Source organism: Aspergillus campestris (genome assembly GCF_002847485.1).
Source record: "Aspergillus campestris IBT 28561 chromosome Unknown P168scaffold_5, whole genome shotgun sequence".
In the NCBI taxonomy this organism is placed as follows: Eukaryota; Fungi; Ascomycota; class Eurotiomycetes; order Eurotiales; family Aspergillaceae; genus Aspergillus; species Aspergillus campestris.
This window is the reverse complement of record NW_020194340.1, coordinates 2,013,386-2,028,735: the sequence shown is the minus strand read 5'-3', so window position 1 is coordinate 2,028,735 and position 15,350 is coordinate 2,013,386. Positions and strand designations below refer to the sequence as shown.

At 48.1% G+C, this 15,350-nt stretch overlaps 4 protein-coding genes across 4 annotated transcripts; 3 read left to right on the top strand and 1 right to left on the bottom strand.

Moving 5' to 3' along the window:
• The first annotated feature begins 2,328 nt into the window (after positions 1-2,328).
• P168DRAFT_148868 (uncharacterized protein) lies at positions 2,329-2,709 on the top strand. Its single transcript, XM_024832788.1, has one exon. The coding sequence runs from the start codon at positions 2,431-2,433 to the stop codon at positions 2,620-2,622; it is 192 nt and encodes a 63-aa protein (XP_024693905.1). The 5' UTR covers positions 2,329-2,430; the 3' UTR covers positions 2,623-2,709.
• Positions 2,710-4,803: 2,094 nt separating this feature from the next.
• P168DRAFT_252635 (haloacid dehalogenase, type II) lies at positions 4,804-6,169 on the top strand. The gene is made up of 2 exons (XM_024834340.1): positions 4,804-5,157; positions 5,216-6,169. The coding sequence occupies exon 2, from the start codon at positions 5,251-5,253 to the stop codon at positions 6,046-6,048; it is 798 nt and encodes a 265-aa protein (XP_024693904.1). The 5' UTR covers positions 4,804-5,157; positions 5,216-5,250; the 3' UTR covers positions 6,049-6,169.
• Positions 6,170-6,689: 520 nt separating this feature from the next.
• P168DRAFT_218201 (uncharacterized protein) lies at positions 6,690-7,466 on the top strand (the record flags this gene model as incomplete). Its single annotated transcript, XM_024833092.1, has 1 exon — positions 6,690-7,466. A coding segment is annotated over one exon (777 nt), but the record flags the coding sequence as incomplete, so codon positions are not given.
• Positions 7,467-7,823: 357 nt separating this feature from the next.
• Positions 7,824-9,233, bottom strand: P168DRAFT_290087 (type 1 glutamine amidotransferase). The gene has a single exon (XM_024837134.1). The coding sequence runs from the start codon at positions 8,896-8,898 to the stop codon at positions 8,047-8,049; it is 852 nt and encodes a 283-aa protein (XP_024693902.1). The 5' UTR covers positions 8,899-9,233; the 3' UTR covers positions 7,824-8,046.
• Between the last annotated feature and the right edge of the window lie 6,117 nt (positions 9,234-15,350).

Genomic DNA, 15,350 nt, shown 5'->3' with positions numbered 1-15,350 from the left:
CTCTCCGAAACTAGTTCAATGGGACATCGAGTCTAGACAAACGATCTGGCCGCCGAGGAGGGAAAAGAGGACGACGAAATGGGAGAGAAGGCCGTTGAATCATGACCGATCACGAACTACTGACTAGCCTTGCGGCATGGGGCCGGCGTGAGGAAGACCAGCCATGGCTCTGCACTAACACGTTAGCCCATCCAGGGGGTGTTCGTTAGGGGGAAGGTTGTGGAGAGCAAAGTAGGGGGTGGGGGGGCAAAGGAAGGACACATGCACCCGATTAGTGAGGAGGAGCCATCTCAGTGGTCCACTCGAGCTGCCACAGACCTCAGTCTGGATAGAAAAGGTCCGATTACCAGCATGACGCGGGAAGGGAAACGCGAATCAGACCAGACGATCCGAAGTGGGTGCGGTGGTCTGGATGACGAGTGGCTCTGGGATTATTGGAGAGGGGGGGAAATCATCGTGAGCAACGACAGCTAGTGGACCAATAGTAGCAATTACGTCGGAGGATTGAGGGGGCAAAAATGAAAAAGAAAATACAAATAAAATAGAGGAAGTCAAAAATGAACCAAAAAAGGTACTAGAGAGAAATTTAGATTAAACGTTATTAAAATGAAATGAAACATTGGAATCCAGACGGCATTGAAGGTACAAATTAAGGGCAACGGGGACGCAGTATCAAAGCCAAAAGCCACAATCAAACCGGGAACTGACAATGCACCGGGAAGAGATCAAAGAGAGATATCTGAAACACGGAAATGATCGGTTGGGTTGGGCCGGTATAGGAGAAATTGAAGAAAAAGGGGGACAGAGAGAGAAGGGCAAAGGAAGTCAAAGGTTGCGATGATTGGGAGATCCGCGCAAAGTACCTGGAGTGGCTCTCAGTTAGTTAGTTAGTCCTTAGTACTAAAGGGGGAGCTCAAGCTCGAGCTCAAAAAGACCAGACCCACCATGATAAAATGCATGAATGATTGGATCCTCCGGAGAATTAACCAATAATGAATGTGTCACAAGCATGAAGCGCAATATCTGCTTCAAGAAATCAAATCAGTCAAATGAATATGCACAGATGTCTTGGAGTCCAGGAGCATCTCTCTTCCTGACCCCTGTTCATCCTGTCTGTTCCCTCTTCCACTTTCACTGAGATAAGATTAATTCCTATATTATAGTCATACGATCATCCAGGGTCGAGCTGTGGCTCTGGAGTGCGATCGTCAAGAGTTAATTTCCAAGTTCGTTGAGAGCCCCTGGTCCGTGTTTCAAATAGGGACACCAGATCAGTAACCATAGTAATACTCCGTACTCAACCGGAGAAAAGGATAGTCCAAATTCAACGATCACCGACCATGTCAATCCGCTGGAAATCTTAAGAGGCAGTGCTCCGGAGCTGGTCTGGTCATCCGTCGACTTCGATCTCCACTCGTCTCTACAGTCAGCAAGATGCGACTCGTCCGAATCCGAGGCGCCCTCGTCGTGGACTCGCGACCAGCTGATAGTGCGTGATGTGGGCAATAAAAGGCAGCGCAAACGAGGTCTCCCTGACTCATGGCTCAGACGGTCGATCTCGGCATTGCCGTCGACTAGGAACGCAGCCCTCGATTCAGTGACCGGAAATCATTTCGATTCGACCGGATGCGTTTGCCGACGAGAACCCAGCCGTCGGGGACGATATACACGAGGTCTCAACACTCTTTTTGGCAAGACGTAAACAAAGGGACGACCCGAGCGCGATCCTTGGATTTGATGACTGGATAGTGGATGGCTGAATTCAGGTTCCGCCCCAAAGTCAAGACCGCTGGGTCTCCACTCATTATTCCCGCTAATGAGTCCTCCGTCAGGTACAGAGTCTGACCCTGACCCGTTCTTGACTTGGGTTTGCTCTGAGGAAGTGTCTCGATGAAATCATGGAAAATATCGTTAAGTTCTTTTCGAGCGGTCGCGTTACCAAATAATTGTCCTCTATCATATAACTAAGTTCTGAGGTGGACGCAATTGCCATTGATCGTACAGTCAGGAAACCCGAGCGTGTGGGAAGGCAAGGATAGGTTGCTGCATGCTGCATAAGCAGAGCCAGGCGGTGGCGGTGGCGGGTGAACGATACTGGAAGCCGTTTCCCCGGGTGTCTTGGCTGCGATAGAAATGCTTCGTACTTTGCCAATACTCATTGGGATATTGGCTATACGACGACACTGCCACTCTACGGTGATATCGCCATTCCCCGAGATGGCCATCCTCAATCGAGAAAAAAGAAACCGGGGAAAGAAAAAGAAAAGGGAATCCAAAAGGAGAAGAAGCAAAGAAAAGGCAACCGATGTGACAACGACGGCGTAGTCAAAGAGTCCACTTTGTCGCGGTCACTTGACAGGTCACGATGTTCTGTCGCGGAAGTGTCGGACATCCCCATAAACGGACAAGTTTCTATCACCAAGACCAGTGATGACTGTCTCGCCACAGAAAATGGTGCATACGAAACTAGTGGCAGAGCCGGGGCCGCACCGTTTACGGATCAGCGGGACTGCAGCTGTCAGTATTGCCAATGGAACCGCAGAGTGGCTTGGGGGTCAATTCAGAGGGCAACTAACGGCCAGGCGACCACTGAAGCATGCAGGGTGCTGTGATGTGATGTGATGGATCGAAAGGATTATCACACGGGCCTGCTGACTCCTATTTTTATCGTCGCTTGATAAGGAAGTACTCGATGGATTATATGGCTAAAAGGGTATAAGCTGTGCGTGGCTATTGTCTAGCAATTATTTTTTCTGACTGAGTAGCTTGTGAAAAACTACACTATATATCTATGTCTACTCAGATTGAGCTACTCTGATAAGAAAAAAACAACTAGGTTCAGATGGGTAATTTCTCAAAAAAATGAGATAGAAAGAATCTACTGACTGTTTCCCCTACCCTGTAGTTAACGTTGATAGTATAGCAAATAGTAATTACCATGGAGTGAAACATTTCTATACCTATGAGACTTAGGGCTAGGAAACATTCAACACCACTCCATGAAACAACAACTCGGGGCAGACAAGGGGATCATAAGACAAAAGCCGCTGTCATCTCCCGACAAGATGTCAAACCGTTGCTGCCAGTTAACGTTTATCGACTAGGGTGCCCATTCTTGCATGTCCTGGCGGAGTTGTCTATACAAACTTCATCCAACGATACTTCGGTGCTTGCTACTTTCCCATCGCAATTTGAAGTAACCCGAGACTGCACATGAAGTCAAGCCTCAAGATCAGTGGCGTGTTTTGGACATGCAGACGTCCAGTGGAAGTTTGATTGCAGCCTATCTCGAGTTAGATCAGTTTGCTGCAGAAAACCTCCGTTTGCCATGTGGAAGACGAACTATGTTTGTCTAGCATGGCTACTCTCAAGGGGTATGCCAGATACTCGTGATTTTGACGCCATGGTGCTAGATTCTATATCCAATGCTCCAAGGTCGTCATACTGAACTCCTCATTCTCGGCATTGAATGAAATCAGGTCTCATCAAAGGCTAATCTGATAGTGCTGGCTAGACACTAATGATTTAGTATGTGATTTCACTTGTAGGTGGAAATCGAAGACTGTACGCAAATCAAAAGACTGCCAACGACATACTGAATGACTGGGTGGATGGTTCTAAGGTACCAAGTTGACAAGAACATGGAGCTATTTCAAGGTAGCTGACCGCTGGCTGGCCTTTACACTAGGCCTGTTGATTCTTGACAAGCTCGCTCTCTTGCCCGAAATCTACAGCCTCATAATAATGCTTGTTATGGCTTCTCTTGCTTCCCTACTCATTGCAATTTTTTTTTCTCAGATTACCTTCTGTACCCGACTCGATCCTTAATACCGCACCGTAGATAGAGCTACTGACAAAACCCAAGGTGTCTCGACAAGTCAGCCAATCTAATGGGATCATGATTTATCCACATTTCCAACCCCTCGGTGAGATTCTATTATAATATGTCACGCACGCTACTTTAATTAGAGCAGGATATAGACGGAAGACATCGCGAGTGGTCTACCGACAGTGCCCTACTAGTGGTACGTGCAGAATTCAAATCCAGTCTGGAATGCCTCTTCAATCTCTACACTCACGGGAAATCTGGTTTTCCCAAGACTAGAGAGAGTATGTCTGACTATACAAATGCGACGATCAATAGCCACTAGGGTTCAAGCATTTTTTGGGTTGTAGATATCCTCGAGTGACATCCCTATGCAGGAGCCAACCGAAGCATCTGCCGGGCTTGCGGCATCAGAAGTCTAATCCTGCATCGGTCGGAACCTGCTTCTGCTCCGCCCCCATCGCCTGCACTCTAATGCATGCTCTCAAAACATAAGTCTTTAGAGCACATGCAAGACGAAGTGCAGATAACTTGCATATCGAAAGGATTACGGCGGGTGGCTGTTCGTCTGCATGATCATTGCAGAAAATCAAGTCTAGCTACCATCAGATATGTGCGATAATAAACAAATAGCCACCTGCGCTTCTGCATGCAGGCCAAAAGATACAGTTATACTATTTCCTTGAGTTCGACTTAGCTAGTACTTGATATCTTGTGCTGGTCGATAGCACGCATGACACGAGTGGTTTGGTGTTTGGCCATTGAACATGGTGTATGAATCACGGATTGCTATGCCACGAGATGGATGACTGGTTCAACATCAAGCAAATTCCTTACTTACGTCGTCGCTAAAAACGAGGGAAGCAAGATCATAAACAAGGACAAAGACAGCCACACGGTGAGGGCACACAAAGGAGTTTCCTATAGTTCACCCATCTGATGCCAAGAGAAGGCTAAGCCGATATACAGACTCTAGCTGAAAGACAGGATTGCTGACCGGGTGAGATTCGGAATTTCCCGGTCCATCCCAACTTGATCGACATGAGTCACGCAGTCTGGACGAAGTTGAAACACTAGATATTACTGCTTATCGCTTCCTTTTCGCTTGATTCCATCACGATCACGAGCTTTGGAGCCCCTCTCTGACTAATAATTAGCGGCTACTGAGGGGTATATATTCCAGTGATGTTGGAGAAAGATGCTCAATGAGAGGACTGCCATCGCTCTCATGGTACATGATCAGATAAACTGTGTCGGATTCGAATTTTCGTGACCTGTTTGGTTTCTAGATATACGCTCACTACACTTCCTTAGATCTAACCCTGAGTTGAGTGAGTACTGCGCTTTCAGGACCAACATGAAGGCATTATAATAACGATAGCTATGCAGGAACTGTCCATCAGCCACGAGGACTAGAACCTACCATGTCGAACAATCCGCCTCTCCAAGTGCTCCTCTTCGACGTATTCGGCACCACCCTATCCTGGAGAGACGCCGTCACAAGGATTCTTCAAGGAGCAGCCACAGAAGCGCTGAATGAAGCCCGCGAGTCACTTTCACCAGACGAGCGCGAGCGAGCATCAGCATTGACCTACCAAGACTGGCTAGCCATCGCCGAAGAATGGCGCGAGTCCTACAACCACTTCACGCACAACTTCGACCCATCGTCAGGTTTCATGCTGGTCGACCAGCACCACTACGAGTCCCTGTGCGACATCCTCCAGCGCCGCCGTCTGGGAGGACTCTTCACGGACGGCGAAAAGCGGGAGCTAGCGCTCAGCTGGCATCGGCTGGATCCGTGGGCGGACACCGTGCAGGGGCTGGCTCTGCTCAGCAGCAAGTTCAAGACCTGCACGCTGTCCAACGGCAATGTGTCACTGCTGGAGGATTTGGTGAGACACGCGTCTCTGCCATTTACCGATATCGCCAGCGCAGAGCACTTCGGGGCGTACAAGCCCTCGCCTAAAGTGTATCTGGGAGCGGCAAGCCGGTTTGGAACGCAGCCCAATCAGTGTGCAATGGTGGCTGCGCATCTGGATGATTTGAAGGCCGCAAAGGACTTGGGGTTCCAGACGATTTATGTTGAGCGGCCCCAGGAGGAGACTCTGGATCCGGAGCAGGCTCGACGGGAGGGGTATGTGGATTTGTGGATAGATCAAGACTCGGATGGGTTTGTGGAAGTTGCAAAGCGGTTGGGAATCCCTGTTACGAGTGAAGTATGATTGTCCTCGAAAGGCACATTCTATCTTCACCTGGTGATGCTTGACTAGTAGAATAAGATCAAGTAGCAGTATCTAGAGTTTATGACAGTCTAAAGTGGTTGATTGACCCATCAGCGCAAACATAGAACAGTCAGTGGTCAAGACAACTCAAGCGCGCTCCTACTACTGGCTTTATTTTTGATTACTTTCTCTTTCTTTAAGGAGAGAGAAAAAGAGATTGACAGAACTGAGTACCAAGTACCTTAGTTACTCTGATTTCTGTTGCTATGAGGAAATTATCTTATTCCCTTAACATTCACGCCACGAATGTGTCATTGTGACTGATGGGATCATGGCATGACCATGCCGCTTTGTTGCCTAAGGTACTGGTCCAACTCCTCTCACTCCCTCTTCTCCTATTCCAACCAGCTAGCTACCTCTTACTGCTTCATTTCAAATTACATCCTGTCAATCCAATCTCATCTTTCTCATCTCAATCTACTACCTTTATTTATCCCAGCCACTGCACCAAAATATTGAACAGTATCTGTCAAGGTACACAACTGACCAGCTATATCAGTAGTTCAACTTACAGGATCAAGATGTCAGCATCTGCCTCTTCATCTAGCAACTATCTAACCACTGAAAACTTCCGACCGCTCCTGGAGGCACTTGTCGACCGGCACTACCGCAGATATGATCACTCAGTCGCCGTATCCTTTTACTGGGAGGCTGACCACACCACGGCGCACAAAGATGTTAAAAACTTCCAGAACATCCTCACAACACTTGGACTAGCCCTGGCTGAGGAAATCAAGCTAAATCAGAGCCAAAATGTACCAGGGTGGGATATCCAAGACAAATTAAAGGCTCTTATCAAGCCGAAAATGGACAGTAACGGAAGTGTGCTCTTACTGGTTCATTATACTGGACACGGGTTCACAAAGAATGACACTTTATATTTCACCGATTCACAAGGCCACCAGCCTGCACGTTGGGAAAGAGACTTTGTCTATATAGTTGATTCGGGTTCACCCATTGACGACTCGGACAGGATAGATGTTCTATTCATCTTGGATTCTTGCTATAGCTATCTTGAATCTCGCCGGTATACCCCCGCCAAGAGAGTGGTTCAGGTCCTCGCAGCGGTAGACGAGAGCACCGAGTCAGCTTTAAGTGCCGAAAACACAGCGTCACTGACTGAAAAGCTGTTAAATGAGCTGAGAGCACGAAAACAAGCGGGAGCGCAAAGCGTGGACTTCGCCGAACTGGTCTCGGACCTCAGGGAGAAGTCTCCACAGAAGAAGCCCGTCCATGAACTTCTCGTAGGAAGCCACTCCCTGCGGCTTGCATTTCCGGGACACGAAACTGGACTCACCACATTTCTACCGGGACCAGCGACGAAGGTGGTGTTCGGCTTGCGCTTGGCGAATAGCCTATCAATGGAGGCCATGGCAGACTTACTACAATGGTTCAAAGAGCTCCCAGATGATATCGGGCTGTCGCTTGATGCTGTCTACGATACAGATTCGATGTTCTTCATCTTCCGGGCCCCGTGGAGGCTCTGGACGCAATTAGCCGGCTACAGTTTCGTCCAAGAGCTCTGTGAAGCCAGGACGCCCAATCTTCTTCTGTCAGTTCCAGTTACGAACTGATGACTATGTACTAGTTAGTTTTACCTGATATGATCACAAATATGACATCAATGTCTCTCAAGCGAAGCGGGGAGTAGAAACGGGAGGATATATTCCAAACCGTCGCTCCTATCGAGTACCAGGAAACATACATGTCAATTGGAGTAATTCAACACAGATATAGCATGCTGTACCAGGATCAAGTAGCTGTCATTACAAACAATCCTCTTCTCTTTTCATAAAAATTCTATTTTGCATTTACTTGCTTCCACGGGACCATGATGCATGATATAAGTCAAGGTCCACGCTGTTACCCGTGTCCCGCAATTTCCGCTTTCTTGTTCATATATACAGTCATCGACACCGTCAATCTATCTCCTCAAACCTAAGATGGTTCATCCTTGTCGTCCATAAACAACCGCAGTATGGCTTTGGCAACTTCAACGCCATCATGCTCCAGATGTGCCGTCTCGGCCGCCTGGCCCGCATGCTCAAGGTCCTTGATCCCGCCGCGATCCACCCTCATCTGGATCTGTCGTTTCACCATGTCCTGGTCAAACGCCAGATGCGCTTGAGTCGTAAACAGCCGGTCCGGGATGTACAGTCCCTGGACAGGTGTATGCTCGCTGCGCCCCCAGCACAGCACCTCGGTGTCCGGGGGGAGCAGGTCGTGGCCTGCAGACGCAGACGTGGGCAGCGTGAGCACCTGGTCCTGGTGCATCTGGTGCAAGTGGACGTGGTCCTCGCGCGTGCCAAAGAGACGCTGGCCGACAGGCGTGAGCATGATGCGGCAGTGACCCAGTTCCCAGTCTTGCGAGGGGGCGGGCCCGACCGAGCCGCCGAGGAGGCGGGCGAGGAGCTGGTGGCCGAAGCAGACGCCCACGAAGTGGAAGTCCGGGCGTTTGATCCAGAGAGCCCTGAGGAGCTCCAGCAGGTCCAGGATCCATTGGTTGTTCGCGTGCGCGTCGTACATGCTGCCCGTGATGAGCAGCCCGTCGAAGCCGTCGAATTCTTCGAAGGTGGGGACGCGGCCGCCTTGTTCGGACACGACAAAGACTTGGTCCGTCTCCACGCCCAGGGGCGGACGATGGGCGCGTCCGGCTATGGCAAAGTGCGAGTGGACAATCTGGCCAAAGGAGCCGCGCGCCGAGTATGTGTCTGGGTGAGGCTTGTCGGTCTCGAGGACCATCAGGCGTATGACGGGCGCCGATGGCGTGGGTTTGTAGGTCTGATCCATGCTGTGTAGATACTTGTCTGCTGATTATGGTGGTGACCGAAAATCCAGCAACTTGGTTGTGTCAGAGGAGGAAGAATTGGGCGACTTAAAGGAATGCGAGACAGCGCACGGCATCGTCGCAGGCTACAGCTTTATCTGCAAATGCCAAGTGAATGATGGAACCCATCAAGGCATGGGATGGATAGGTGACATCATCGTTTCTGCGCTTTCGGAAATGAGATCTGTTGGCCAATGAAAAAGCCCATGTCTCTCAGCCAATTGCAAATGTACTCGGACGTTGGGCAATGTAAATTAAACCAAGACGCAATATCAAGGCAGTCAAAGCTATAATCTAACTTTCTATCAAGAGATTGAACAAGAATTGATAAATCAGGGGATCAAGGAACATCACGTATATATGGTTGATTATGTCAGCCAGACATATGCCTCGCTGCATGATGTCATTCGTTTCCACCATCCTCAACACCTCGAGTCAGGCCTAGTTGACCTCAGATGAGTCTACGGAGTACATACGGCCATAGAATTGGTGATTTGCACACATATTACTGTATATGTCGCTTAACTATCGTGCTATATTTAGGCCCCTTTCGCTCCTTATATAGATTCAGGCTTCATCTACTAAGTGGTTGGACCATATAGCTCCGGTCCACTATATCCACCCTCCGATCTTACTTGGCAATATGTTAACCCCTCCCTCACCTTAAGCGATATGCAGATTCTTCAGAACCCCGTTGTTATTGTCTTTCTGCGGATTTGATTGAATATTGGATGGGATCACAGGAAAAGACAGCCCAATCATTTCATGCGCGCCGCTGGTCTTCCAATGTATCTATTCTTCTCTTTTGGTCACGACCAGATGCACATTCCAACGGAGTGTAGTCTATTTTCTACGTGCCATCCAACATTCTACTTGGGTGACTAAACTTGATGGGTTATGTAGTTATGTAGATGTTTAACAATTGGCTGTTCTTGTTTTGATGCAAGGCGGGAAAGATGTAATTCTTTGAAACCTTCACTTCTTCTATCGTCTACTTCGGACTTGAAAATCATTCCAATTGGGCTATAACTTCTCCAAAGGCAGAGTAAATCGCGACAGACAGCGACTAACGGATGACTCGGAAGAGGTAGATCTCGTGAGGCGGATCTAGGATTCTGCAATTGAAACAGAAGAGACCGTCCTGCTTCCCATTTACGTGAATCTTCTCCGAAACTTCCCTCGCTTACTAGACGTTGAGCCCGCAGAGCATCTGCTTGAAGATTCTACAAGATCCTTGATCTGGAAAAGTTTTCTACTACAGTGAGAAACTTGGTCCCAGGAAGGCCTGACATGGAAGCGCCCATTTGAAACTGGTACCATACAGAGCATAGAAATCATCAAACAAAGCCTCCGAAAAGAGCCAGTCGGTTGACCTGACACTCTGGCATATGCTCCAAAAGCTTAATCAGGTCTCCTAGAGAAGAACTAGCAGATAGATTTTAGAATGCGGACGTCTGCGAGCCCTCATTGACACTATTTGCGAGGAACATACAGAGAGGCCTGGAGGCTTGTTTTGCATGCTGTTTGATGTGGAGAATAAAACCCAAGAGCTGAAGATCCGTAGCAGATGGCTTGACTACAGAGCAACACACGAGACTCCTTGCAAGGCTTTTGTCCCAAGTGACGTGGTCACTTCTGTTACTTTTTGTGATCGTATCGTTGAAAAGTTGGTCAGAGAGGCTTTTGGAAGAATATTCAGAGTGTGGGTTTCTTCATGAAACGGACTTATATGCGATGCCTTGCACAATTGTCTTGACACACAAGTGTATACATCGCCGAATAACCTTAGTACAATACCTCATAGTCTCCACTAAGTCGTGCGTGGTCCCTCGGCGTATGGCCGCGATCATCTCCAGATGCCGATGCACCCGCCTACAGTAAGATGTCCACGGCCTCCGGAAACCGGTCATGGGAAGCGATGTGTAAAGCAGTCCTGCTGCCCAGGTATACTCAATCGCTATCCGGCTCCAGCAGCACCAATAGATCAGGATCGCGTCTCTTGGTTGCAAAGAGGAAGACCACTTGATATATCGTATGGACCTTGGGTTTGGTATCAAATTGCGGAAGACATCAAATTTGTCGTGTATGATTGTGAATACAACAGCATTAAAGAGGCGGTTTGCCAGCTGCCGACGTCAATGGGATAGTTGCATACTAACTAGCTTATATGAAATAGGCTTCTTGGTACGGATACTTTGTCCGACCTTGATCCTGACCCTAGTGAACAGAAGTGGGCAAAAGAAACAAATCGTAAGCCATGATCTAATCATAGAAGATCGAGCACCCTGAATTTTATATGGACTGTTTCAATTCCACGAAGCCTTGCCTCTAAGGAATTGCCAGCATCTTTTGAGTATGTATGTATGTCCAGAAATACTCGAGCTTCACTGCGCCGTTGCTCCCCGCAGGCTCTGGGATCTATATCAAGACCCCCACGGGACCGAGAAAAAGGTGCAGAAGCGCCGGAAAATGGCTTGCTTGTGTACCTTGCCAGAAAAAACGGGTGAAGGTAGAGTTAAAGGTCCCAAGCCTCAGTATTGTATTGTACTTACAGATCGCAGTGTTCTGGTTCATCGCCTTGTTAAGAGTGTGCTGCATCAGAGTCTCGGCGTATCTTTGATCCCCTTGCAAAGATAAACGCCGCAAGATCGCCCGGGAGAGTATGCAGAAATCAGACATTGATGCAATTAATGAATACATATGTTGCGGCATGGGTACTGATGATGATGACGTTCAGCATTTGAGACACAATATCATGACCGCTACGCCAAAACGTTGACCAACGATTGATATAGGGCTTAACCTACTGATATACCCAACAAGATCTACAACAGGCCGCCTCTCCTCAGCATGCTGTTAGATGCTCCAATGCATTCGTTTCTTCCTCTCCAGGTACGAGGTTGATTTTCCATGCAAATTTATATAAGCCAAACTATGTACTAGAGGGTCTCTTTTACTAGAAGGACGGAGGAAGATCAAAATAGGGTATGTTAAGTCAGTCCCAGAATGATCACTCACTCCAAGCCCTACATCCAATCTAGTCTACAAGAGAGTATCCAACAGCGCACTAGCCCAAACAGACCCCGTCTGTCTCCTTTCCCTACCAACCTTACGATCCTTCCTCAGGAAAGCACCTAAGTAAAGTAAGGTAAGTCCTCTCCAATCCTCCAACCCGAAAGAAACCAAGAAGGGGGCAAGTTACAGTTAGTAAGTGATCCGCAATTTCCCGACGGGGAACGGAGTAGAGAGACCCCCCCCCCCCTAACTAGTCCTAGGCTTGAAGTTGAAGCCCGTACCGATAGTCAATTAGTGGGTGGATCCACGGCGGCCATTATTTCCCCTGTCTGTCTGTCATATTCATGACTGGGTTTTTTTTTTCTCTTTCCGAAATTTTTTTTCTTTGGTTCTTTTTTTGTCTTCGGTAAGTGTGTACTACGTTTGAGACATTGAGCCTCGGGCGTGGCATGCCATGCCATGCAGGCTATGCTATGTCATGCAAGATGGGAGATGTGCCGGGCTTATGCGCGAGCGGGCGAGATATGCAATGCGGGTGTCGGTATCAGTGCCGTATATACTTGCTTCGCTATGCTACTCTACTCTACTTCCTGTACCGTTGGTATCATATACACGAGCCGTAGATAGAAAAGGGGTTACAAAGTAAAAGGAATGAAGAGGAGGAAGGGAAAAAAGAAAGCAAAAAAACAACAAAAGGGAAGGTACTAGGTGAAAAGTCGAAACAGCCTAACAAGGCTTCTCAAGGAAGAAGAAGAAAATATCGAGCGGCATGGTATCTAATTCCGTGGACTCCTCCGGAAGGTTGCATGAGAGTCAGTTTGATTGTGATGGGACAATGTTAATATAAAATCCACAGTGTGGTATTCGGGTCACTAGAGCGAGCTAGCGAGCCGACTTCCTGCTGAATTGGTGAATGAGATCAATAGAAATTATGAAAAGAAGGAACCGAATGAATTAAAGGGAATAAATAGATGAAAATTTCAGTCACCGTGCGTTATTAGTCGGTCCGGTAGCCGACTTAGCCTAGGCTTCGGACCGTCAGACACGTGGGATTAGAGGCATAAAATAATAACCATGACAATATGAAAAGTGGAGACAGAACGATACATAGGCAGTAGGTGACTAGAGGGCTAGAGGGTATGTAAGCTGTACTTGGCGGAGGATGGACCCCCCTGCGATCACACACGACACCAATGGATACGGAGACAGGGACTAAAAAGTGGAAGACATGATGAGGAATACTCATAGCTGACCCAAGGGTTGTCCCATTCCCATTAGAACTTGGAAGATCATGGCATACTAGGGTAGTCACTCCGATAATATGCGGTAGGGATAGGGCACATCCATACCTAATAGATCGCTAGGTACGGAGTAGAAACTGTCAGTAACTCAGTAAGTCCCCAACCGGCCGAAATCGGACCGAAGGGTTTAAATCAACAATGCTCCGATCCTTACAAACCTATAGTCCAGCTGGCAGAGCTGTAGTACCTGGTACAGTATATCCCCGTTAGCTCCCGTGGAACTTCCGTACCCGCCATGGACCGGCCCGGCATCTGTCCCAACCAAAAGGCCGCATGCATCGAGACTTGGAAGAGGGCTCGGTCCGCACGCCAGGGGACAGTCCTTGATTAGGAATCGATTATTCAAGACAAGGGCCGGGGAATAGTCTCCGCTGTCAGATTATCTTTAGGTTGTTACAGATCTTTCTACTTTGGTGATGGGAAGAAGGGAACGAGGCGAGGGGCGGAGACGAGGAGAGGAGACGAAGGGACGAAGGGGAAGGGAAGAAAAAGTACCGACCTACTTCCCTAGTCTCCGTTGGAGAATGTAGAAAGGGGCCGAAAAGACCTCCCCACCCGGGCGGTTGATGATGATCGTAAGCTGTCATAAAGGTTAGTACCGTAGGTAGGCAAGTATAGAACGTTTGACATGTGAAATGAAATTTATCTCTCAGGGTAAGATGGGATAGTCAAGGGACCAAAGTAGTAGAAGGATCCATGCATACCGTGCTTGCTACAACCATCAATTCGATCAGCAAGGAAGCAAGGGTCTACTGCCACATGGTATTACATCATCAATGTCTCAAACCAGCACAGACTCCGACCCCAAGGGATATGGAGTTGATCAGGATCAGATTATCAAACTAACCACACCGGCGGCGTCAAGTATCCCGAAGATCAGGAAGACTCATTTTAGCATGGCCCCCAAACGTCGCGGAAGTTCCATGTTGTTCCCCGTTTGGAGTCGCCAGTCCCGACTCCTCGCCAGTGGGTAGAAGACTAGAAGTTTTGGACAGACAAAACAGTGGAGCTCATTGAGGGCTGAAGCCTGAGGATGATGTAATGATTCGGTGTTCAGTGTTGAGTGGGGTATATGTCAAACTCTAGAGACATCCTTCGACATGGCCTAGGAATCATACTATGTGTACGTACTTTGTACATGGTAAGATGCACGGTGCCGACTACTGTGTAGAGGAAGAGCCGAGCTTTCGGAGCTTCTGTTCGCTACCGAATGAACACGACTCGCTTCGCCTCCAACCAAGGACCGTTGTACTCTAGACCCGTGGATGAACATGACATGCTACTCCGCAGGGGTGAAGAAATCCGAGTAAATCTGTCATATTTACTGGTCAATAGTTACTCCGAAGGACTATCGCTGATCCTCATGCTTTGAGTATCATCCTCTGTCCCTCCCCAAGACGGTCTATCTATTTTTCTCGTGGTGAAGAGCACAGAGCACTCCGTTGGAGCATGATCCCTGATTATTAGGATCGAGTGGCACGGGAGAGGAGCTACCTTGGCTACCTAGTAGCTATTCTTGACTGGACTGATTGCTTATACTGCTATAATGACTTGGCACAATGCCAGCCAATCCACCATTGAATCGACTCTGGGAGAATTGATACTAGGGATACTTCTAGTAATTCCGTAACTCCGGTAGTTGTTGCCTTCCGGGTAAACCGCGTTGAAAGGGGAATGCTAGAGACAGCCAGTTGACACTTGACAGATGGGTGACGTCGATTGTATTGCATTGCGAGTCTCTATTAGGATGAGCAAAATTTATTATCCCAAGTTCATCCTGATCATGCATTCCTTGTTTCCCAATGCTTCCATCATCCGAGTTGTCAATGTAGGAGTCAAAACGAGGATTAATAATATGACCAAATGGAACCAAAGAAAAGGGGCAACTGGGAAGAAAAACCCAACGCACAAACATCCCGTCCAGGCTCAGTTGAAGCGGGTCCAACAAGTCAAAGTCCAGCCCCCGGAAGACCCTCTCTCGTTTCCCCTGCCAATTCCAACTCTCTCTTCCTTCCCCTCTTCACATTCTTACTTCTTCCTTTTGGTTATGATTGTTTATTTATTTATCTATCAATTATCAATATGATCATTTTATTATG